This window comes from Sphaerodactylus townsendi, linkage group LG03 (assembly GCF_021028975.2).
Source record: "Sphaerodactylus townsendi isolate TG3544 linkage group LG03, MPM_Stown_v2.3, whole genome shotgun sequence".
Classification (NCBI taxonomy): domain Eukaryota; kingdom Metazoa; phylum Chordata; class Lepidosauria; order Squamata; family Sphaerodactylidae; genus Sphaerodactylus; species Sphaerodactylus townsendi.
In genome coordinates, this window is record NC_059427.1 from 111,109,291 (window position 1) to 111,136,294 (window position 27,004).

Here is a 27,004-nt window from a genome sequence, read left to right on the forward strand (position 1 = left end):
TTGCAGAATTTGCCCGCGGAATTCCCCGTGCGGGCGGCTGCTCGACTCTCCTGAGTGGCCTGAACGCATGAAATGCGAATACTTTCGGATGCTGTGGACGGCAAGCTGCGCGGAACGGTGTTTTACCCGGTTCCTCGTGACTATTGCGGATTGGATCCAGTTGGGATCCCAGGTGGCGCCTCGCTTTGAATACGCCAGTGCCGGAGGTCGCTTCCACGCCCAAAACCTGCCACTGGCGCTCCACCAAGTCAAGCCCACTCTACTGAAACCACCTCTGAACGCCGCCGCCGACTGGGATTGTGCTCTTTACCGCGGAGGGCCAGGTCATCTAGCCGCCAACTGTCCCAAGAAACAAAACCAACCGCCCAGCTACGCTGCGACTCCATCTGCTAAGCCACACCACGCAGATCAGCTCCGACGGGCTCGCTCTAAAGCGGTCATCGAAGGCGACCCAGAGGAGGGGGAAGCAGCTGTTTGCCTTTCTTCAGCCCCCCCATGGACATGGGTCCGACTCCTGACGCGGTGAGTGAAGGCAGCGCCCCATTAATGTCCAAGCGCTTCTGGCCAACCCCGCTAAACACACTCGCATTATAGCCTCGGCCCTTGTGGATTCTGGCTGCTCCCATTGCTTAATGCGGCCCCAGGTGGCAGAGGAGCTAGGTCTGGATCAAATTCCTGGCTAAGCCCATACCATTCACCCAAATGGACGGCAGCCCCTCGAACGAAGGGACCGCCCAGTTCAAAACACAACCGGTTCTCCTCCGCTATACCACCATTGGGAGAAAATTAGTTTTATTTTGGCTTGGCCAAACACTCCATAGTTTTGGGCATGCCATGGTTATTGTTACATGAACCAAAGTTCATTTGGAAAGAACGGATCCTAGAATTCACTGACCCTCTCATCAAGTGAACACATGAATTGGGGAAACCCAACTTCTACTGACACACCCCCTGGCTTCTCATCAGCCATTGCTCCATTCATCCCACCGGCGCACCATGATCTAGCCAGAGTTTTTCAGGAGCAAGAATGCGATCAGTTGCCACCCCATAGAGACACTGACTGCAAAATCGTTATACAACCAGATTAACTGCCCAAAGGTAGAATCTACCGTATGAGTCCCAATGAGGAGAAGGAACTTCGTGCCTTCTTGGACAAGAACCTCGCTCGCCGGGTTCATACGGCGGGCTACCAAACACACACACGCTGCTCCTGCTGAGCCAGAAAAGAAAGATGGGTCTTTACGGCTTTGCACAGATTATCGAGGTCTCAATGCAGTCTCCTGTCCAATAAATACCCTTTGCCTTTGATCAAGGACCTTTAGACGACTGGGCAAAGGGCGATTTTTACTAAATTGGACTTGAGAGAAGCTTACTACAGGGTCAGAATTGCTATGAACACTTGACTGGCGCTTTAACACAAAGTTTGGACAGTTTGAATACTTGATAATGCCATTCGTTAAGTAACCCCCGGGCTTTTATGGCCCTTATCAACGAAGTTCTCCATGATTTATTGTACAAGGGAGTTGTGGTATACTTAGATGACGCTTTTAATTTATTCACAAACCATAGAAGAGCATGAAACATTGGTTCGGAGGTATTGAAACGCTTTTGCTCGACAACTCTCTCTCTTTGCCAAACTATCCAAATGCTGTTTCACCAGACCTCCATTGACTATTTGGGTTACGGATCTCTCGCCCGAGGGCTTGAAAATGGATCCTGCTAAAATTGACGCGGTCCTCCAATGGCCTGCCCCCACCAACCGCGAAAGAACTCCAATCTTTTCTTGGTTTTGCTAATTTCTATCGTGACTTTATACCCCAATGGCTGAACTGACTCTCCCTCTCTACAGACCTCTTACGCACTAAGGGTAAAGATCCACTGTCCGCCAAGCCCGGTGCCCCCCTTTCCTGGTCTGAAGAGTGTCAAACAGCCTTTCAACTCTTAAAGTCTGCTTTTACCAATCAACCTATCTTAAAGCACCCTGACCCAGATCTCCCGCTTGTGGTTCACGTGGATGCCTCGGACAAAGCACTTGGGGCAGCCCTGTTGCAGAAAAAAATAAAGATGGTAGGCTGGTTCCGTGTGCTTATTTATCTAAGAAATTCTCTGGTGCTGAACTCAACTGGACGATAAAGAGACTGCAGCCATCAAAGTAGCACTCTCCACTTGGCGCCACTGGCTGGAGGGGGGCTAAACACCCCTTTCAGGTTTGGTCGGATCACAAAAACCAGGCAGCTCTTTCCACCCCCCCTCAAGATGTCCGCAACAACTCCAGTTGGGCAATGATTTCTTTTCTCGTTTCGCGTTTACAGTCCATTTTTTTCCTCCGAAACCAATAAATTGGCTGGCCTACCTCGGGGAGGGGGGTGGAGCTGCCTTACGAGACATTCCACGCACTGTTCTCTCCCCCCAGTTGGGGCTGGCTGTCACCCGATCTCAAACGCCCACTCCTCCTCCACCCCCCATTCCTAGTCTCGTCTCTCCTTTCCTGCGGGAACTCGAGGAGGCGGGGCTGCACAAGCCTCCAGCGGAAGAAAGTGACTCCCAATTGCGTTTGGAGAATGGAGTTTGGCGGAGGGGGGAATGTTGGTAATGCCTCTCCCCCTCCGCTAGCAGGTTCTGGAAGCCTGCCACGATGCCCGCGTCGGCTGGACATTTTGGCTTTCTAAAACTCTGCATTTGGCCCGCCGGCAGTGGTTAATGCGCTAAGGACATTGAGGCATATATTAAGGGCTGCTCGGTTTGTGCAGAAGCCAAAACCATCTCGGGAAAGCCCTATGGGCTGTTGAAACCTCTCCCGGTGGCCTCCCCGCCCTTGGGAAGTCATCTCCATGGATTTTATTACAGATTTGCCCGAAAAGTCATGGCAACACGGTTTTGTGGGTGGTGGTGGACTTATTTTCTAAACAAGCCCATTTTATTCCATGTGCTTCCATCCTCTCCGCTTCCTAAGTTGGCACGGGTTGTTCATTCAACATGTTTACATCGTCTACATTCACTGCTAAGGTGGTCTCCGACCGCGGCCCCCCAATTCATCTCAAAGTTCTGGCATGGATTGTTGGGGGCCGCCTCGCAGTCGCCGCTTCTACCACGTTCAAAGTGACGGTGAGACGGAGAGAACGAACAGAACCCTAGAGCAGTATTTACGTTGTTACACCAACTACCACCAAGACAATTGGTGCGAGCTTATTCCGCTCGCGGAGTACGCCTACAACCATCCGGTTCATAGTAGTACTAAGAAAACCCCCTTTGAAATTGTGTCTGGTCACTCGCCAGCGTTACCACAACTACCATGACAGCTTTGGACCCTCCAGAGTTTCAACAATGGATTTAGTCCCTAGTCGAGGGTGGAAATCGGTCCAGACAACCTTACAACAGGCTAAGGACTCCCAGCTGCGGATGGCTTACCGCTTCGGATTTTTTTTTTCCTCGTGTAGGCGGCAGGTGTATTTTGTCTACCAAAAATCTCAGAGACGTGCATAAATTTTTTCCAAACTTGGCAAAAGATTCGTGGGACCTTTTCAGATTACTAAAGTGATTAATGATGTCACTGCCCGATTGCGATTTGCCTAACTCTCTTAGTAACATTCATCCTGTCTTCCATTCCAGCTTGCTCAAAGAGGCTCCCGGCTTCCGATGTCTGGCTGAGAGGCCCCACCACTATTATTGATGGCTACAAGCACTACGAAATTGACGCTATCCTGGACTCTCGCTTTAATCGCAAACGCTTGCAATATTTAGTCTCTTGGGTGGGATATTCCTCTGGGTATAATCAATGGGTTTATTCCGAAAATATCGACGCCCCCACCCTTATTTCTGCTTTCCGCAGGGGTCTTCTTTATGGGAGGCAGAGTGTAAAAGGTTTCAATGGTTTCAATGGTGTTGATGGTAAGGTAACCTTGAGTGCATTCCACAGCCCGGGCGATGGGCCAGCTTCATCGGCGGAGACTTTATCTTTGCGCGGGAGATGAGGACTCCGTTCCCATGGGAAGCAGGAAGGGGGGATGGGGTGAATAGAGTTATAACCTGTGCTTCTGGCGGGAAGTGTCATTCCTGCCACTGCGTGTACTTGAGCTTTCTAAGATGTCTGAATAAACGGTCTTTTTCACCAAAGAGCCTTTTATTTCTGCTTCTATGGACTTTTTAGGACAGCTAAATTTGGAATTCTTTAAAGCAGAATTCTTTAAAGCAGATGAACATTGAAAGTACACACTTATTCACAAGTGTGAAGTTACAAAAATAAAATCAAGCAAATATTTATTATAATGTGTACACAAATAGAAAAATTAAAAACATCTCAGATTTGAAATACAAACTGCTATTTTTACAAAAGTTATAACAATACGACATACATAGTTGATGTCAATGTCAAATGACACACATTTTAGCCTCAAGGTCAAAGTTAGACCAAATTTTGGTCAAAGTTAGACTATACAGAAAGTTATATATTTTAATCATAGCCAGGTGTTGCTGTCTCTTATACAGTCATATGATATATATATACATAAGCCAAGCCATTCATTCCTTCAGATAATTCTTTCATTCACAAAATAATCCTTGTATATGTTATAATCTATTATGAAGCCCCCAAAATTTCTGTGTATGTGTGTGTCATTAAATAGCAACGAAGAATACAACTTAACCCTTGTGAATAAGTGTATATATACTGAGTTAGGGTTGAGTCTCTTTCTCCTTTTTGATGTTGAACATTGAAGATAAGTATTCTGGATCTATTGAAGAAAATTCCCAAGCATATACAGCAATGCCATTATGAACTCCAATTAAAACATGAGAAAGTAATGAGAAACCTTTTCAAGTTAATCAGAGCTTTTCTTTAGGTTGGATATTAAGTTACGCCTCAGGTACAAACAACTCACCGAAAGATGCAGTAGTGTGAGAAAAATATGTTGCTTGGCCTGACTTAAAAGCTCAACAGTTCCATCCTTAGTAGAGTTACACCATTCTAAACCAGCTGATTTTAATCACCTTAGAAAAGTGTGATTCCATTTAGTATGGCACTATAGGTCTACAGTTTATAATAGTCTTAAAATGGAAGGGAGGGAGTGTTATGCACACTTCTAGTTCTATCCTAAGCAGAATTGCACCCTTCTAAGTCAATTGAAGTCAGAAAATTAACACTTGATTCGCTCCTTATTTTATGGAAACAACAGGCCTTAAGATTGTGGGTCCCAGTGGTAATATTGAGATGCTGAATATTGAGAGACATGTTTTGCACCCTCTTGCACATAGAAATATTCCCCTATTGCAGATGGTTCCATGCCAGTTTAGTGCTCCCTACATATTCCATTGTATGTCTCCTAAAGTCTGCAGAGCCTTTATGCTCACCAGGATCAACATTCTGACTTCAGCAAACCTTTATGGCAGATTTTTGAGTACCGGTACTCTTCTTCAGGAGAGATTGTCTGTGTGGAGCCAAGATTCCTGAATTTTTCTCTCATGTCTTCTTATATTGAAGTTTTTATACTGTTGAGGAATTCCATAATTAGCCCTCTCCTACATAAATATCAGAGCTATCCAGATGAGTGGCTTGTTTTAAATCTTTTATTTGATTGGAATTCCTATGTTACCCATTAAGTTGGCAAGTATCTTCTGTGAGAAGCTATGGATTAGTTGTGAATGATGAAGAATAATTTTATCTTTATTCTATTTATCATGGATTAACATGCTTTTTGATGAATATATTTGTACTAACTGACTATGTAGTATTTTATTAGTGTCTGTACAAAATGGTTAATGAAGGTTCTAGACTGGACTTAGGATGGTACTGTCAATGAGGTTTATTTAGCCTGTGCTAAGTGCAAGCTGACCTCCCTTCCAAACCTAGCTCTATTTGCCCCAAAGGATATGGAATCAAGAAGCACTACAGTTCTTCCTTGGAAAATATTAAATCCAGAAGTTAAGCAGATATTAATGCAGCATCAATCTATGTATATAAAAAGCTAACTGTGACTTTGTTAGTCATGCCCTAACGCCAAAACGGCTGGATGGATCACCCCCAAATTTTCACATGACATTCCTCCCTGTTGCGGGCAGGCAGTTGGACCTTCATACGCTGAAAGTCCATACCTGAGTGCACCAGGCCATGTAGCTGGCTGTGTTTAACTGTCACCCTTAGAATGTTCGTGCAGCATGTCTGTGGCCTGAGGGGTTGGTATGCCCTTAGAATGTTGCGCAGATGGCCAGAGATGAGCAGTTAAAACAGTAAATAGGTAATACTATTAGGTAATACGAGTGGAAGTGAAACACATACACGCATTGCCGTGTGAGACGTCAGGTGGGGTTCCCCCCCTCACACGCAGGTAACTTTCACTCTCTGTGCCTCACCCACTGCTACCACACAACACAATACTCTCATACACATCCAGCTCATCCTCACACACCTCACTCTGCCCTCCCTCACATCCAACCACCACTTACCCACTTCCTCACCCATATTCACCACAGCTCTCTTTTACTAAAAGCGAGCTGGAGTTTGCCTTTTTCTTCTAAGAAAATCCATGGGGTAGGGGCGAACCAACACTACCGGCTCCACTTCTTTTGCACGTGACCCTTTAAGAACCCAGGGAGCTAACCTCGATCTGAATGCCTCACCACCCTGCCTCTGCTGCCTGACTGGGAAAGCCTGCTTGCCCCAGTTCTGCCTTACCCAAGCCAGGACTGTGCGTGTCAACCAGCCTCATAGACAGCGGGATTCACACTCTGGACAGTTCCGTTGTGGAATGGAAAGGGTTACCTTATACTAAAAAAACAAGACACCACCATATAACAATGTGAATTGAAAAGGGAAAGAGGGATTCCATTTGACCACCCTAAAAGGCTATGCTGTGGATCATTGGACCTGCATGGACATCTGTATGGGTTGCGGACTGTGATGAGAAGGACAATTGCCACACCAATGCGTGGCCAGGCCGCACTAGTCAGAAATAATGAGCATTTTCATTTGCCCCCTTTCCCTACTTTCTACTCCCTTGTTCCCCTACTTTCTACTCCCCTATCTTTGTTGCAGAAACGATTACCAGTTATGTTAGCGTTTGTTATCAGAGATAAACATGAATATAGTAACCATATTTACAAACTAGCAGTGCAGAATAGCTGGAATTGGGGTGATAATTTGCAAGATTTATATTAAAAGCTTAGAAATCAGACCTAAGGGTAAACTGCCTCTAGGAAACTTTCAGTACCAGAAAATGCTCTTGAAAATTATTGAGCCTCTTTGAACCGAAGATTTAACCTCTTTGGAGACTTCTACAATGAGGGAAGTTTTTTTTTTAAAAAAAAAGAACCCATAAAAACTGATATTGTGGATGTTAAAATACAACACTCAGATCATCCTAGAAACATTTAGGAACATTTCAAATATTATCTTCCAAGTGGTACATTTCAGAGAGATGTAGTGAGATCAACAAAAAAACCTTTTAAGTTATAACAAGAAAGTTAAGCTGGACCTCCAAAGCTCTACAGAAATACCGACTTCAACAGCCGTATCAGCAGTATCCACCACAAAAGGATAATAGAGAACCTAACAAAGCACAAAAATGATCCATGAAGGCCAAATTGGTTTCCTCCCTGGAAAAAGAGCCACTGATCGTTTCTTTACAATATATACTCCTATGAACATGTGAAAATAAAAAGGAGGAAAAATATTTTCTTGCTTCATCAGCTTCAGAAAAGTGTTTGACTCCGTCTGACAACTTGGAGTTGAACCTTAAATTGTTACAAAATGGAACTGGTGAAAAAAATGGTCACATCATATTGATGCTCCAGTGCATCAAATGTAGGATGTGAATTGAAAACAAAGATAATCAAACAAGCAGTGTAAAATAGGGAGGCATCCTCAGACTATCTTCAGTTCATACATCAATGATATTCTGAACCTGTAGGAGCAGTCATTAAATCCAGAATCAAATGTAAAGGACTTGCAAATGGAGAGTATATTATTTTCCCATGGCTTGGTCCTACTATAATTCATACAGGTGAAAATATGGGAAATCTTGCAGCTCTGCTAAAGTACAACATAAATGCAGACCCTAGCTGCAGCATTTGGGGAATTTACTTATTTCTATTTTAGATTTATATCCTGCCCCTCCCCCACTACAGCAGGACTCAGAGTGGGTAACAGGTCAAATATACATTTAAAAACAGGAACAATTAACATAGATTAAAAACCATAAAATACAAATAATAAGATGGTGCCCTATGCAGGAGATCTGACTCCTAAGAATAACAGACCCTCCGCAACATTGGAAGCATCAGAAATGTGGTGCTAGCATCCGTATCAGCAGGACTGAGCAGGGGCTCTGCATGGTGGCCAGTGGATAAAATAGAACAGCTGGAAGCTCTCAACCATGTGCCTGGTGGAATATCTCCATCTTACAGGCGTTAAGGAACTGGGCCAGATCCCACAGAACTGTAATCTCCATCAAGCAGGAGCCACACCCGAAAAGCCCCTGGCCCTGGTCAAGGATAATCAAACTGCTCTTGGGCCAGAGACTACTTCTGAGTAAGGATGATTCCTTCCACTTTTTTCTCCACAATCTTTACATAAATCAAGTATTTCTTCTCCGTACACTTATATATACATAATATGGTAACTTACTTACTTACTTACTTACTTACTTACTTACTTACTTACTTACTTACTTTATTTATTTATTTATTTATTTATTTATTTATTTATTTATTTATTTATTTATTTATTTATTTATTTATTTAGATATACCACCCTATCCCCAAAGGGCTCTGGGCGGTGTACAACACAAATCATCATACATAAATCATCATAAAACACAGGCATAGCAAGAGGAGCGAATAAATAACTGACCAATAAATAAACACCTAAGGTTAATAACCCAAGCTCCATGGACTATAAAGTGCTAATTTCCATTAAAACAGGGATTACTACACTAAATCAGCATCCCACGAAAAACCCTTACTTAAAATTCTCCTAGGGAAGAGGAGGGGGGAACGGTGGGCCCCAATGATGTTAAGGGCCCTCAAAACAGGAGAACAGAGGGGGGCACACTCAGCGACTGGTCTCTCCAAAGGTCTGGTGGAACAACTCAGTCTTACAGGCCCTGCGGAAGACAGCTGGAGGAAGAGTGTTCCACTGGGAGGCCAGTCGCATCATTGAGGGGCCACGGACCTCCAGTAGATTGGCCTCTGCCGAACGCAGAGGCTGGGCAGGGACATATGGGGCAATGCAGTCCCAAAGGGTTAACCTATGCTATGGAGGTGAGTTGCTGCATTGTGTATGGGCCTTGAGTTCCTGCTAAATTGTCTCCATGATTCTGGTTTGATCAATTCACTGTGCCTTGCTGAAAGCTTCAGGTTGTTCTGTTTTGAACGATGACTGAAGTTGTCCATCCTTCTTTAAAAAGGTCTATTAAGAACAAACAGCACGTAGTCCATTAATCTTTAGCTCAGCAGAGACTGTTCTAGGTATTTAGTCCTTTATTTGTAGTCGTAGAGACAGTTTAAAAACATATTCAATATAACTTATGCAGTGCAGATTGGTTCAGTGCTTCAGCACATAAAGATACCCGCACAAACACACATAAAAAGAGCTTCTGCTCAGCTGACAAGATCCCTCAGACCTTGTGAGGTCTTGTTACCAGGATGCATTTTATAAAGTGTGGCTGTGGTGTTCCTTTGTTGAAGCATTGTTGTAGCATTCATAAGAAATGTTTGTTTTCTTGCGTAGATTTCAGCTTTTTGCAAATTTGCAAACTACAATGACATCTCTCCCCTGACTACCTTGGCTCATTCACATTCTTTCGCCTGTCCCCCCCTGGACTATGAAGGGAATCTCAATTTAGGTTTTATTAAACAGCAGCAACCACCAACAACAACTTGATGTTTGCAATGTATAGCCAGGAGCTTTATATATAATTCTCCCTGTAAGAATCTCTCTTAAGCAATAAATTTACCCACTAATGAAAGAAAAAAACAAACAAACAAAAGTAGTGCTCCAGGCAGGTTTGTTAATTGTTGTTGAAATTAAAGGGCAAACAGCTAAATCAGCCTTATCACTGAGAGCTCTCTGGAGTTTTCAGTTACCAATCCATCTCTGAGTAAATAACAGGTGTGGTGATGGGAGTCTAAGAATACCTACTAATGCTCACTCTCCACATTCTAATTTATCTTGCAGTATTTGTAAGGCAAATATGTTTAGAATGCATGCTTATTTGCATGGCTCAGTATAAGGCAGGAGTGTGCAACTCGGATAGTTAATGTGGCCCAGATTGGTCCTTGGCTAGAGTGGTGGGCTGCATCAGGCCCCACCCTGTGGAAGTACAGCAGTGCTTCTATAACATGGAGATAAAACCACTGTCCTGCCTTTGAGGGTTATTTTAAGGGTTACTGACAGAATGTGTGCACAGTGTATATTTGAAATGCACTATATAAATCAGACCATCCTGGTTATTATTATCAGTGTTATAAACACATGAAGCTGCCTTTTGCCAAGTATTGCCTCCTTTAACTGGCAGTGGCTCTCCAGGGTCTCAGGTAGAGGTCTTTCACATCACCGGCTATCTGATCCTTTTAACTGGAGATGCCAGGGATTAAATCTAGGCCCTTTTGGATGATAAGCCAATGCCCTACCTCTGAGTTGAAGCATTTTTACTAATTTGATTGGTTAAAAGGCAGTTGAGTTATGGATTACGTTTAAATAAACTGACTATTAATTATTGAAATGCCAATTGCAACTTTTCAGCTGGCTTTCTTTGAAGTTTCATTTTTTAAAATGTAAATACCTTGTGCGGAATGACAAGAGTTTTTTGCTCTAAGTTGAGAATACACCTGGCTACTGTGGATTATTCCTCTTCATCACCCGCCCCCCCCCAAACATCCCAATCAACCTCCATCTTCTCTTTCTGAAGAGGAAGAAATTTCATTATGTAGATATGAGAAAGCAACTGAAAAGGCATTGTTTAATAAATGTGGTATTGTATAATGAGCTCTAAGTAGTGGATTCAACTTTCAAGGGATAGAACGGCTGCAGAGACAAAGCTGCATATTAATGCGGCATTTATAATTTTACAGAATGCAGATGATAAGATTGTATGTGTGGTTAAGGGATAAAGAAGCAATTCATGTCTTTCACGTAGAGGAAACGGTAGTATTTCCTTGACAAAAGAACAGAAGACCCTTTTTTCTGTCATCCTGTGTACTTTGTAGCTCCATAAAGTTTCCATTCTTGATCAAGACTGATCTTGACAGAGTTTGTTGCAGATATGCTGTGCACATTGAATTCTGCTAATGCTGTCACAGTCTTTTGATCAAAATGGTCTGATAGGACAGGTCCACAGTTTACTTTTAAAACTGTTGCTTGGGACTCATCTTCATGGAAATCTCTCCACACGCTGCTCCATCAAAGTAAAAGAAAAGGAACTTGTGAGGAGAGTAGTTGGAGGTCAGGAAACAAAAGAGCACAGAAAAATTTGAAAGTTAAATATTTCTGGTATTTCTGATCAGTTTGGAACAAGAGCCCATTCTGTTTCTTGTGTGACTAATTAAAAATTTTCCCACAGCTGAGGCAGCCTCCTCCATAATAACACATGGCTCAAGAAGTCTCAGGACTATAAAAAGCCATATGCATAATGTCCACCCCAAAATCTTGTTTGCAATGCCATGTCTCTTTTAAAAAAATCAGTTACATATAGGTGCTTAGCCTCTATCAGCCTTTCCCATATTTATTTTCTCGTTAGCCCTTCAGTTCTTTTCTCTTCTGCCTTTCAATTCCTCAGACATCGGTTTCCTCCACCTGCTGCTCCCTGTGGTTACTATTTTTTCGTCCACTGCTTTATCTGCCCCATCCTCTAACCATTATGCACATTGCCATTTCTCCTTGGCTTTCTGAATCTCAGGGGTATCTCCTTTTGCCAACTCAGATTTCTAGGCTGGAGCTACCTCCTTGGCTCTTGCTTCCTGAAGGGTTGCATAAACTGAATTATCAATTACCTCATAAAAAGTCACATACTCCTGTTCTAGAGTTGCAAACTTTAGTCCCATCACAGCTATGAGTTTCTTTCCTTGAGGATCTTTGTGAATATTTCTGTACATTATGTTGGTTTCATCTCACTTTCATCTCACATTGAAAATGGTAGAATGTTTTTCTGATCCCCTAGAGAAAGTGGATACATTGGAACCAACATTTTACTTAGGCACAGATTTTCTTTTTGAATGTGCTTCCAAGTGGGTGCATATTATGATAATGAGCAAGAGGAAGGTTGCTATTTTCATTAGAACACCGACCGACCGACCGACCGACCGACCGACCGACCGACCGACCACCCACCCACTGATTACTTAGTAATGGGGCAATTGATTTCAGCTACAGAGAGTGGATGGGTGTTTGTCTAAATACGATTTTTATTCCTGTAAAACAGATCTTGGCAATGGAAAACCTTTACAGATGATAGGTCTCCTTGAGACCATAGCCCTTGTGAACCTTTCCAGGATTCAGCAAGAGCTTTCTTGAGTTAGTTTTGCAGAATAAGACTTACCGATTGCTAGAAAACAGCACTGATGATCTAGAATGAGGGTCTGCCCATCTCTTTGAAGCATCATATAAATTAATAATGCTCTAGACAGCCTGCCTTTTTAAATATATACAAATAGTTGGAGGATAAGCTGGGGCATGATTGGCGGGGGGAATCTTAGTGAGCTTGTCAAATTCAATAATAGTAATAAGGGTGATTAAAATGTAGATCTTGCATGACATATTGATTGAAGTTTTACATACCATCATGGCTTATTTTTACCTTCATTAGACTTGTGCTTGTGAGCTGAATAATTCAGTTAATGAAGCCAAACAAGAAGCCACCTCTAGCAAATGAATAATACAACACAAAATGTAGCCTGAAAGAAAATGGCAAATAATTCATTTTTGTACTGATTCTTTGCCAGCTCAAAAGAATCCCTGGAAATACTTATTTACTATCATGAGCCCATAGATCCTTATGGGCTTGAACTCACTAGATATCTCATACTGTCTTGGCATTCCGTATTCCTGTATGTCGTGCATATCTAGATATTGGTCAGATGAGGAATTGCAAGGAAGCTCCACAGGAACACTATGAGGGGAGATTAGGTAGGCTTTTCACTCAATTCCTTCCACCAGGGATGTAGGTATAGATTTTTTATGGGGGGGGCTCGGGGGGGCACACCCCCACCCGCCCCTAGGGCATGGCCACGCCTCCCCAAGCCCTGCCCCTGGCCTAGCGTTTATAAAAGCAGCTCTCCGAAATCAGGGATGGCAGACTCCCCTCTCCTGCCCTCCCCTGCCCCTCTCCTCTGGGCAGAGGCATAGAGGGAAAATAGAGCCTGGTGCAACACCTGAGTTTTGCGGCCCCCCCCCCCCCGGGCAGCCGCTGTGATGCTAGAATTCACCCCGAAACAGCATCACTTTCAATGGTGTTTAAACTAGAGAGCCCAAATTATCCTTTTAAATCCACCTTAAAGGGAGAATCTGGGGTTCCTAGTTAAACAACATTGAAAGTGATGCTGTTTTGCGGTGGATTATCCCCCACCCTGAAACAGCATCACTTTCAATGTGGCGTAGTGGTTAAGAGCAGGTGCATTCTAATCTGGAGGAACCGGGTTTGATTCCCTGCTCTGCCACTTGAGATGTGGAGGCTTATCTGGGGAATTCAGATTAGCCTGTGCACTCCCACACACGCCAGCTGGGTGACCTTGGGCTAGTCACAGCTTCTCGGAGCTCTCTCAGCCCCACCTACTTCACAGGGTGTTTGTTGTGAGGGAGCAAGGGCAAGGAGATTGTAAGCCCTTTTGAGTCTCCTACAGGAGAGAAAGGGGGATATAAATCCAAACTCCTCCTCCTCCTCCTCCTCCTCCTCCTCTTCCTCTTCTTCTTCTTCTTCCTCTTCTTCATGTTCTTCCACTACCACTACACTGAGGACCTCAGATTCTCCTTTTAAATCCATGCCGAAGCGGGAGAATTTAAAAGGAGAATCTGGGGAAATTTGGGGGGTGCCTGCTGTCAGGGGTGCAATTGTTAAGCTAGAAGCACCAAACTTTCAGGGTATCTTTAGGAGTCTCTCCTAATGATACCACCCAGGCTTGGTGAAGTTTGGTTCAGGATGTCCAAAGTTATGGACCCTCAAAGATGTAGCCTTCATCTTCTATTAGCTCCCATTGAAAACAATGGAGGATGGGGCACTCCCTTTGGGAGTCCATAGCTTTGGACCCCCTGGACCAAACTTCGCAAAATCTGGGTGGTATCAATAAGAGACTCTCCTGATAATACATCCCAGGTTTGGTGAAGTTTGTTCAGGGGGTCCAAAGTTATGGACCCTCAGAAGTGTGGCCCCCAACTTATATTAGCTCCCATTGGAAACAATGGAGGATGGGGGCACCCCCTTTGGGAGTCCATAATCTTGGACCCCCTGAACCAAACCACACCAAACCTGGTTAGTGTCATCAGAAGAGTCCCCCAAACAATCCCTGAAAGTTTGGTGCTGCTAGCCCAAACAATGCGCCCCCTGCAGGCCAAAAACTGAAAAAGAACTAAAATGTTTTTAAAACCCACAAACAGAGGGGCGGAGCTTCGGACATGAATGGGTTTTTTTTTTCAAACCCGAGAACCCCCCCTTACCTACATCCATGCCTGCCACTATAATCTTAAAATACTTGAATGCTGAGACCGATGTCTGAACACTAAGTTAAAAATACTGAATATTTTTCATAAACTGATTGCAGTTTATGAACACCTAAATTTGAAGTACTTTAAACTGATGAACATTTAATCAGCAGTTATTTCTCCGGACACATTTGTTCATAATATATTGATCCAAAAATAGCATAAATATGTCCACATAGTTGCTCTGAACATCTACTAATAGAATGATATAGATAAGACATAGTGTTTATTGTATTGTAGAACATTTTTATTCTGCCTCTCCAGAAACCAGCCCAAAGCAGCTTACAAAATAACAATAAAAACAAATCATTAAAAGATATCAATTAAAATGTAGCTGTCCGGGCTTGGCCGCAGTGCCTGGACTTGCCCTGCTGGATCACGCACGAGCTGGCACCACGGGAGATGGGAAAGCTGCAGAGGAGCCTCTTCCAGCGATGGTGGAGGCCTTGTTCAAAGAGGAAGGCAAGGAAGAGAGGAGTTTTAGGCCCAGCAGGACCTGCCCGCCCACAGCTGAGGCGGATGTAGGAGATGGGCTGGAGAAGCAGCTTAGACCAGGCAGGGCCTGCCTGCCCACAGCTGAGGCGGATGTAGGAGATGGGCTGGGGAAGCAGCTGGGACGAGGGAAGAAGAGTTTGGATTTATATCCCCCCTTTCTCTCCTGTAGGAGACTCAAAGGGGCTTACAATCTCCTTGATGTTCCCCCCTCACAACAAACACCCTGTGAAGTAGGTGGGGCTGAGAGAGCTCCGAGAAGCTGTGACTAGCCCAAGGTCACCCAGCTGGCATGTGTGGGAGTGTACAGGCTAATCTGAATTTCCCAGATAAGCCTCCACAGCTCAGGCGGCAGAGTGGAGAATCAAACCTGGTTCCTCCAGATTAGATACACGAGCTCTTAACCTCCTACGCCACTGCTGCAATATGGGAGAGAAATGAGAGGGCAGAAGGGATATAAGGAAGTGGGAAAGGGAGAGTCAGGAGCTGCGCAGCAGGGTGGTGGTGTGAACAGACAAGGGAAAGGGACAGCTCAATAGTGGGAAGTGGGAAGGAGGGAAGAGGACCCTGGATCCCAGACCCCCTACCAGAACCTAGAGCACGGTTTAGGCTGGTCCCAACCCTGTGCAGTAACAGGGTGGGTGTCTTTCACACAGGCTGGAAACACCTCTCCCTGTGAGGCCACAGGGCAGGATGACTCCCCAGTCCTTCAGCATCTTAGTCATTGACTGGCAGCACCTCAATTTTGTCTAAATTTAGTTTCAGTTTATTGGCCCACATCTATTCCATTACTGTCTTTTGGCTTCTGGTGACTTTCCATTGTACAGCACTCAAACAAGGTGAGCTGAGCTGTTAAGGAGAAGTAGAGCTGGGTGTCATCAGCATATTGCTGGTACCTTATCCCAAATCCTGTGATGGTCTCTGTCAGTAGGTTAATGTAGATGTTAAACAGCTTGGGGGACAAGATGGAACCCTGCAGGATTCCATAGCATAAATGCCATGGGGCCAAGCCTCATCCCCCTAGCAACACTTTCTGGAATTGGCCAGTCTAGGAGAAAAACCACTGAAACACAGCGCCCCCCCCCCCCCCCCCCCGTCCCAACTCAAACAATCTCTCCAGAAGGATACCATGGCTGAGGTATCAAACATGACAAAGATCCAGGAGAATCAACAGGGAAGTGCTCCCTTGTCACTCTCCTAGCAAAGATTATCCAGCAGGACAGAACATTTCTGGAACAAACCCAGGCCTAAATCTAGAGTGAAATAGGTCTAGATAATCCATCTCCATCAAGATTGCTACCACCTGCTTGAGCACTTTGCCCAAAAATAGAATGTTGATCACCAGGACAATAGTTGTTCAAGTCAGTGGGGTCTAGGGAGAGCGTCACATAGCAACTCCATTCAAGAAACTACACCTACCTTCAGAAAGGCATTTATTACCTCCCAGACCCATTCAATCAATCCAGCCCTGCTTGACATCAACTGCCACGAAGGATGAGGATTAAGACTAGATGTGGTGGGCCACACAATTCTGAGCAGATTGTTCACACATGAAGTCTTGCCAAAGTCATGCACTACAGCACTCCACAAGCATCTTGAGATGAAACTGCACTCTATGTGGAATCTAAGATGGCAGATACAAGTGATTTGTAAAATGCATTGCGAAAGCACCTCAGGAGGTTTTTCTGGTCTACATTTTCAGGAGTCGGGGATAAAAGCCCCTTCACAACTCAGAAAGCTCCACTGGACATCACTTCATAGACAAAATGGTGGTGGGCTCTGCCACCATCACCACAACTGAGTACTCATGATAATTCTCCCTTACCTGTGCTCATTCACATGTATTTAGAATTCTCCACTTGTCCTCCAGCCATGTGCCCAACTACTTCATTGTTCCGAACTGTTAAGTAAACCAGGGAACATCCCAGACTCTGTAGGAGAGTACAGAGTGCTCCAGAGCGATCATGTCTGCAGCCTGGGTCATCTCGGCACTCCACAGATTGACCAGGGCTTCTCATTAGAAGCTAGGAAACTTGCAAATTATAGAATGCAAACACAGACAGTACCAGATGGTTTTATATCCTTGGTCCTTTTAGCCATTATGAAGGTCACACCTTGTCAAAAGACTGAATGTGTGAAAATAAGTTTGATCCCAGAGGCCTTGCCTGAACAACCACTGTAAGGACTGAGTATGGTATGACTGAAAAACCTTTTAAGAATCCTAGAAATTATATTAAGAAATATAATTTCCAGAATATGTAACAGAGGATAAAAGAGGAGCATAAGATTGTTTGGCTGGTTATTACCTCATATTCTGTTCTCCACCACTTTTCAGACTCTACCAGAAGCCTATTTTTCCTCTTAGAAGTAGATTGAAATGGGGGCTTCATTATATTTGCTTGTCTCTTTGCCTCTGTTCTATACTCTATCCCCTGCTCATCACTACATCAATGGCCTTCTATATCATCAGAATACATAACATGTTGTCATTGCCCAGCCACTATTTCCATACTTTTTTTTCATTTGAGCCTCTGTGTACATTTTTCTTCCTTTTAATACCGTCTTGTTTGAGTGCTGTACAATTGTGATGCAGTGGCCTGCACGATTTCCAGGATCCATTTTTAACCCCTGAAGCTTGGGACTCATTACGCTGCAAGCATATAATAGGAAGTCAGAGTTAGATGACAGTAAGAGGAAAATCCTCATGACATCACTGGTGTTAAGCCCAGGAACATGGGCAGCAAACCAAGACAGCCGGGGACAAGAAACAAGCCAGTAACCAATGTTATGGAAGATCCTTTCTGCCACAGAGTGATCTTGCTTCACTGTCCAGCTCGTCCTTTCCTTGTGTTTGTGCAAAGAGGAAGACAGGAGTTGTGGTATCTTTGTTCGGTACACATTCAAATAAAATAGCCAAAAAAGCCTACTAGAGGGCCTCAGTACCCAGGTGAAGTGCATTCATGACCCACCTGATAGTCCTTCACCTTCATACTGAAGACCATTGCAGTCATGGATCCATTCTGTCAATTTAGCTGGGATTCTAGACTTTGACTGCAGGATTCAGGACTTTGACTGCTGACTAACGTATTTCATATCTTCCACTGAATTGGTGTTGCTGATATGAAATTCCAAACTTGATGCTATCCTCTTTCCAGAGGCTAGTTGACTCAAGAGCCCTTATCCAGGAGCAGCAGTGGTGTAGGAGGTTAAGAGCTCATGTATCTAATCTGGAGGAACCAGGTTTGATTCCCAGCTCAGCAACCTGAGCTGTGGAGGCTTATCTGGGGAATTCAGATTAGCCTGTACACTCCCACACACGCCAGCTGGGTGACCTTGGGCGAGTCACAGCTTCTCGGAGCTCTCTCAGCCCCACCTACCTCACAGGGTGTTTGTTGTGAGGGGGGAAGGGAAAGGAGATTGTAAGCCCCTTTGAGTCTCCTACAGGAGAGAAAGGGGGGATATGGGAACCAAACTCCTCCCTCTACTACTTACTCTCCTTCTTCTTCTTCTTCTTCTTCTTCTTCTTCTTCTTCTTCTTCTTCTTCTTCTTCTTCTTCTTCTTCTTCTTCTTCTTCTTCTTCTTCTTCTTCTTCTTCTTCTTCTTCTTCTTCTTCTTCTTCTTCTTCTTCTTCTTCTTCTTCTTCTTCTTCTTCTCCTATGTTGCACAAGAGAAGCTCCTGTTTCTAAGTGATGTCCACTTTCTTTTCCAGGCTCTGTCATCCATGGAACAATTTCGCAATTTGGATCGGGACATTGAGGGTTCTGCCAAACGATGGAAGAAGTATGTGGAGTCTGAATGTCCAGAAAAGGAAAAGTTTCCACAGGAATGGAAAAACAAGTCAGCTTTGCAGAAGCTGTGTATGATGAGAGCCATACGACCTGACCGTATGACATATGCTGTCCGGTGAGTTTGGAGCACAAGATGGCCGATCCGTGCCTTGTCCAGTAAAACGAATAACTGAAGTTGTGAACAGAATGTCTAAGAAATACAAAATGAGTCACTGAAAAAAGGCTTCAATGTCTTGTTCTTAAATGCTCATATTCCTGGCTAAGAATGAATCATTCTTAATTCTGCAATTCAACCCCCTACTCTCTTCACTTAATCAGAACAGACATGATCAGTGATGTCCATTTAACCTCAGCCACTTTTAGCATTGATTGCCATCTACAGGATACTGATGATGTAGACTCACTGATGGTGTTCCAGCCTGTCACTTTCCCTCCACTATAAATAACATCTCTGTCTGTCTTTCAGGCATCAGTTTTTTGATAACCGTCCATAAATCCCCAAGCGATGGCTATATTAATCTACTGGAGCCAAAACCATAGCTTATGCCACAGTACATTTGTAAATCTTTAAAGTGCTGCAAGACTTGCTCTTTTCATTCACAAATTGTATCAAATGGGGGAAAATCATCACCTGTAACTATTCATTGTAACTGCCTGATTGGCATACATTTTGTCAGTTGTTTAAATTACATTCAGGGAAAGAAAGTTTGCAAAAGGAAATAAATTTGTTAGCCACTTTCATTGCTTGGCACAACTTGATTTGCCCCCATCAGGATGTTTTCAATCCCTCTAGTTCTATCCTGATAGCATTAGTGAAAGTGAATGTGCCTTGTTTCTCTTTGAAAGATAACTCTCTATTGCCTGAAAGCCTACTATCTTGCTCTGCCACCATTATTGCTCCATTTGCAGCACACTTATCTACTACATAAAGGTGGCTATGCAGATTTTATTCAGGAATCAAAAGAGACAGGTTTATGATTTGAAAATTCCCAAAATCTCTTTTAGTTTCCTTGGTACTTTGACATAAGCTCTCAAGAAATGCCTCCCATGCACTAACAGCCATGTAAGTTCACCTTTTGTGAAGAGGAACCCTCACCAATAAGCCACAGATGTAGTAGTTTATGGGGTTGATTTTTTGACTATTGTTTTTAACCGTTTATACTTCATAAAAATTTTAATTGGTGTGGGGGGTATTTAATGCAAGAGAGTCCTTTCAGACCTAAAAAGTGGCATATACATATTGAAAATCAGTTATAAATATTTGAGTATAAATTTTGTTTTTTGCAGTCTATTTGCCTGTTACAGAAAACCCCCCCAAATCCTTTTATCTGTTCTTTAAAGAGTTTTATGTCTTCTCAATAGAGGTTATCACATAGAAAATCACTTCTGTATCCCCCCCCCAAAAAAAAAAATTAAAAAGGAGAGAGGAGAGAGGAAAAATAGGCTTCCTCTCCTAGGAAAACAAGAGATGTTGGTGATTTAATGACTATCATCCTTATACATTCTAGCTCATCCCAGTGAAAGTCACCTGCCTCTCTCTCTCAAGTTTTAAGAACAAGCCATTCTAGCAGAAATAAACTCTGTACTGCCATTTCAATTAGTAAATAGTTTATGCCTGTTATTTACTCAAACACTAAACTAAAAGGAATGTCTTGTAGCATCCATTCTTGCAAAAACAAATAATGTTTAGTTGATGAGGGTTGTTAGGGTAGTTATAACTTATTTACGATGTGATCCTAAGGAGAGTTACTGCTTTCCAAGTTAGTGTGGTGTAGTGTTAAGAGCAGTGGACTCTATTCTGGAGAGCTGGATTTGATTTCCCACTCCCCACATGAAGCCTGCTAAGTGATCTTGGACCAGTCACAGTTCTCTCAGAATTCTCTCAGCCACCATGGAGGGAGACAACAACAAACCACCTCCAGTTCTAAGACCTCCACTTGTTGTCCCCTTGTTCAGGGGTCTGCAACCTGCGGCTCTCCAGATGTTCATGGACTACAATTACCATCAGCCCCTGCCAATTGGCCATGCTGACAGGGGCTGATGGGATTTGTAGTCCATGAACATCTGGAGAGCTGCAGGTTGCAGACTTCTGCCCTAGTTTAACATAATTCATCCTTAGTCTGTATAAGACACATGAAATCTGTTTCAATTAAATTATATTAGAACTGCCTGATTTTATAAATATGCTACCTGGAGTTGATCTGAACATTTTCTGAATATGAATGCCTTCAACAATCTCTTCCAACAGAGATTTTGTGGAAGAGAAGCTGGGGAGTAAATATGTGGTAGGAAGATCTCTGGATTTTGCAACATCATTTGAGGAGTCGGGACCTGCAACCCCCATGTTTTTTATCCTCTCACCTGGAGTTGACCCCCTGAAGGATGTAGAAAAACATGGTAAATAAATTGTGTCAGCTAAAAGAAAACAATAGCCCAGTAGGTTATGACATTACTTCCAGAGAAGCTTTTGTTTGCTTTAACATGCATGTAGACGATAAAGTGCCATGAACAAGGAATTTCCTGTAGTTATATGGATTTTCATTGCAACAAAGATGTTTTGGAAGTGCCCTGCACTTAGAGCTCTGTTCAGAGGGGTACATTTTCTTTCTGGATTTATAGGTAACAAGAATGAGTTTGCATTCTTCTCATTTCTCTTGTATCTGAATACCAAGCAGCATACATTGTGGCATTACACTTGGCTCCTCCATAACTGAAGTTTGTGATGCTCAATTGCATTCATGTTTACCTGCAGGGTTTTGTTTTACCTGAAGCAGAGGCAAGACTCTAAACTCTGAACCAGAAGTTACTGCAGGGGACACATCTATTTTCCTACCAGCTGGTTTTCTTATCAGAGTCTTCTGAGCTGCTTTTTGCTCCACAAAGGGAAAGAGGGAATACCTGTATGTTTTCTCTTGCACGGTTAAAAGCAAGTTGGAGGAGATTATTTCAGTAAGAAAAATGGCAGGCAGAGAATGAGACAAGAGCCCTGTTCCTCCTTCCTTTCAACCAACTTGTGATCCTGATTTCAGTTTCCTGCAACTGCTTAAAAACAGTGGGGAAAACTGCAAACAATCTAGCATAACCTGTGACTTGGTCTTGATTCAGACATGCATAATGTGTTAAAGTCTTCACAGTGATGGTGATGAGATAATAGAATAGCAGTTTTTACAATGGGGTATATCAAGTTTTAGAATGTCCCTAGGGCCCCTTCCGCACACGCAAAATAATGCATTTTCAAACCACTTTCACAACTGTTTGCAAGTGGGTTTTGCTATTCCGCATAGCTTCAAAGAGCACTGAAAGCAGTTTGAAAGTGCATTATTCTGCATGTGCAGAATGAGCCCATGTGAAAATTGCACACACACACAAAATTGTCACATCAGAGAGCTCCAACCTTTTCTTTAATGAACCATTATTGCTTTAAAAGCAATTGTTCTTCCTCTAGGAAAAATGGGGTGATAACACTCCCCATATTACTGTGTTCATCAGGACATATCAGGACACCTCAAATGTTGCCATTAGTTGCACCATATATGTGCTTATTGCAGAATCCTAAGATTATGGTTGGTTAGGAGGGAGTTGCTGTTAGCACCATTCTGTAGTAAAAATTTCTTTGACTTGAACAGTATTAACAGAATACTCCATCAGTAATAAAGGGCAGACAGATCATATCAAGAAGAGCAACTGAGTGTGTTTAATCCATGAGAAAGGGACTCTGAGTTGACAGATTTATAAAAGAATTAATTTAATGGATCTGTCCCAAATTTCATCTAGTACAGCAGTCTGTCTTAAGCAGTGGTCAGCCAGAGGCCCTTGGAAGCAAACAAATGGGGTCTCATGCAAATGTGGAACTTCTGAGAAGAAGCAGGATATTGCTCTAAGAGTACCAATCTGGAGACAGACAAGGAGTGACACTTAACAGGAGGGGAGATGCTGACTTCACTATCCCATCTGTCTTCTTGTTGCCCTCTGCAGAGTCTTCTTGTCTCATCTTTATACACCAAACATTGCCTACTCCCAACATTTTGCTACTAAGCATGGAACTTTTTTTCACAGAAGGGCTGGGGAAGACCCATTGTAGCCCCCAATTTCAAGTTTATATGGAATTATCTCGATTGATTTTTAAAGTGGTATAACTGGGCTTCCGCTTTTCCTTTTATTTAGAATTAGACGCTAAGCCATCTGTCATCAATTAATGAGGAGATTTAATTGGGGCTGGAAAAAAATTCTCCCACAACTGAGCATCTCCCTTCAAACATTTGCAGAATTCATGCAGTTATATAAAAGATACCTGATTCTGTAGCAAAACCATGATGTCTGTACTATGCTGCCAGCAATTAAGCTTTCTCTCTCTCAGGTAGCTGGTTTGCCATTCAAAAGCTGCTGTTTCATGTTATTGTTTCCTGAAGCACCCAACAGACATTTTGGGTAGAGGATACATCTGCTGCTGACTTTTATGGATATCATTGTCCAGCAACATTCACAGCTGGACCAACAATGAGGAATATGGAATTTTTTAGTTCCTGGTGTCAGGAGGCCCTTATGCAGGCCTGCCTACCAAAAAAGTGAAGCTACTTATTATAATTAAAGGATTATGGTTGTGATTTAGGCGAAATGCTTGGCTACAGGTTCTGAGGCCCTTTCCGCACGGGCCGTTTACAACGTCCTAGGGATGGCAAAAACACCATCCCTAGGGAGCTGTTCACATGTTCACAAACGCCCTTGCTCCCCCCCCCCCCAGCGGCGCTAAGCCACCATTTTCTCAGGGAGTGAGGTTTTTAGAAAACGGTGGCTTCCAGCCGCTGCTGTGCGAACAGCAGCGGCTGGAAGGTGCCATCCCCCCTTTCCCAATCGATTTACCTTCCCTGCGACCTTCCAGCGCATCGCCGAGGCCTGGGGACATGCCCCCCTGCCCTGCGACTCCAAAGTGGTCGCACAGGGCAGGGGGGCGTGTCCCCTGGCCTCAGCGACGCGCTGGAAGGTCGCAGGGAAGGTAAGTCGATTGGGCGACGGCGCAGCACGGTGCCGTCTTCCCTGTCGTTACCGGGACCGTTCGTGTGAATGGTCCCGGGGGGGGGGGGGGGGCGGCATCATGTATGCCGACCTAACCCCCAGCGTGGCCGTGCAGAAGTGTTTAATTTAATTTCCTAGGAACATGTGAACACACACTCACATGGTTTGTTTGGTAAAATACCTAAAATACATTAAGACACCATTTATAAACCACCACTTTACAAACACTTTACAAACATCTTGTTCCCATATTCCCTTTGGCCCCGACTCCCCTGGAAGCTCTGAGGAATGGTGCTTTTTTAAAAAAACCTTGTGGAAAAGCAACCACAGTTGAAGACCTCCTGATCTCTCCTCTTTTGGGAGCATGATATAGTGGTTAAGAGTGGCGAACTGTAATCTGGTAAACTGGGTTTGATTCCCCACTTCCCCACATGACCTGTGGACTCTTATCTATTGAACTGGATTTGTTTCCCCACTCCTGTACATGAAGTCTGGGCTAGTCACAGGTTTGTCACAGAATTCTCTCAGCCTCAGCTACCCCACAAGGTATCTGTAGTGAGGAGAGAAAGGGAAGGAGTTTGTAAGCTGTTTTGAGACTCCTTACAGGAGAGGAAGGTGGCCGTATAAATCCAATACCTTCCTCTCTTCTCTTCTTCAGACTATTACAGAGGGTGTCTTAGCCAGAGGGGACGCAGCCAGCAAGTCCTGCTGGGAAGAGCAAATCTGCCCAGAGGCGTAGCTACCATGGAGACATCCGGGGACAAGTGCCCCGGGCGCCACCTTGTGGTGGGCGCAAACATTGCAGGTTCGTTAGTGGCTTTTTCTATTTTTCAGGGTTTTTCCCATTTCTGGCCTGCAGGGGGCGCAGTTTTTAGGCTAGCAGCACAAAATAGATCATTGTTAGGTGAGACTCCTGACATACGAAGAAAGTTTGGTGTTAATTCAGGGGGTCCAACGCAAGGGACCCGCACAAAATGGGTGACCCCATACTCCATTATTTCCAATGGGGAGTTGGCCATTAGTAAACGGCGCTTACCATTTTGAGGGTCCATAACTTTGGATCCCCTGAATCAAACTTCACTAAACTCTAGGCGGTGGTATCATATAAGGATAGTCTCCTGCTGGAGCAGGTACCTGGTACGGTGAAGCTTGGTTCAGGGGGTCCATGGACCCCGTGGGTGCTCCATCCTCCATTGTTTCCAATGTGAGCTAATGGTAGATGGGGCTACCCTTTTGAGGGGCCATAACTTTGGGCTTCCTGAACCTAACTTCACTACCAACCTGGGTGGTTTAATCAGGAGAGTCTTCTCGAAGATAGCCTAAAAAGTTTGGTGGTTGGCTTAAACATTGCTCCCCTGACAGGTACCCTCACATTTTCCCCTTCAAATCCACCTCCTCAGTCTCCCTGTATCAAAACAAACAAAAGTAGTGTTGCCTAGCGCTTTCAAAAAACTAGATTCAATTCAGTTGTGAGTTTTATAGGTAGTCAGTGTTCTGATAGATCTCTTGTTCCTAATATGCTGGTATTTCCAGAAGTGTATCACAGTGAGAGAAGTCTGTTATAAGAGAAGGCTGGACACAGTGTATAATAGACTTCTCTCCGGGATACACCTCTGAAAATACCAGCCACAGATGGTGGTGAAAACATTGCATGATGTATACCAGACCACGGCCACGGTGCCCAGAAAACTCATTGGTTAACTAACATTGAAAATGATGCTGTTTGGGGAGGGGAATCTCATTCCTGAAAACAGCATCACCAACGCAATGTTGTTTAAACTAGGGAGCCCAGAGTCCCTTAAGGTGGACTTAAAAGGAGAATCTGGTTTCAGAACAACATTAGAAGTGATGCTGTTTCAGGGTGGATCTCCTCGGCCTTAAAAAAACAGCATCACTTTCTACCTGCCGTTGTTTAAAACTAGGTTCTGGGTAAAGTCTGGGATGGGCAATGGGCGTTCTATACGCAATGGTGCACTTGATGACCTGGTGCAAAAAATGTTGCTTGGTTGTGGTGGGGGGAGGGAGGTCAAATGGGGCCTAAAACTCCGTATTCTTTGCCCCGGGCTCCATTTCTACCTCTAGCTGGCTACTTCTGAATCTGCCACATGGGAGCTTTGTGGGGAATGGCAGTCTCTTGTCTCATCAGTGCCATTTTTGTAACATGAGTATTATAATCCTTTCAGTATCCCTCCTGTTATCTCTCTTGTTTGTTCAACTAGCAACTTGAGTGCCTTTGGAAAATCACAGTTTCTGTGTGAAGCTGTGATGCCAGAATTATGCCCCAGGTGTTTGCATACGCAAATGAGTACAGCAAGCATACAAATAGATTTGCATCACAAATCCTTATTTTCTGTTTGAGAATGCCTTGTGGCACATACCCATTTCATCCAGGTATAATGTAGAGTCCATATTTCAAAGGTTGATTTTGACAGAAGGGCACATTATTTACCTATAAATGAGACATTTATTTCCTGACATTTCACTCTCAAGGGACTAATGTGTACATGATAGAATTGCTGCCCCCTATAAGCATCAGTGGTATGTGTCAGCGCTGTTGTTCCTGCCCTGATCATCTTTTTAAAAATTTTTTAATTAATTTTCTCAATATAATTGACAAACTGAAAAGAGAAATATGGAGCAGAAAAAAAAGAAATTTTTCAAGACTGTATAGATATTAGTGATAGCATGTTGGATCTTGAAATAACAAAACTAGTATTATCAGAGAGAATATGACAATCTTAAAATTAACTGCCTTCTATCCATTGTCTTCAGCATCATTATTAAACAATTTCTTGTATCTTAATTAATAACAAATTAGTGATCTTCTTGTTATTATTTTTACATCGTTGATTCAGTCTGCCCTGATCATCTTGATAGTTCATGAAGATACTTCTAAATAAGGAATGACTCATCATAACAGAAAACTGTTCTTACAATCTATGCAAAATACTAACTTGCCTGGCTCTGGAGTTTACCAGTCCTCCTAGATTTTGCATGGGATTAAACTCACTGTATGCAGAGACCAAA

The 27,004-nt window shown here is 43.5% G+C and overlaps 1 protein-coding gene across 1 annotated transcript in view; it reads left to right on the top strand.

Moving 5' to 3' along the window:
- LOC125427841 (dynein axonemal heavy chain 9-like) overlaps positions 1 to 27,004 on the top strand; it is a 176,736-nt gene that overhangs the window by 110,226 nt on the left and 39,506 nt on the right. Inside the window, 2 exon segments of the mRNA XM_048487396.1 lie at positions 18,886 to 19,079; positions 21,213 to 21,361. Coding sequence (XP_048343353.1) covers positions 18,886 to 19,079; positions 21,213 to 21,361 — 343 coding nt within the window.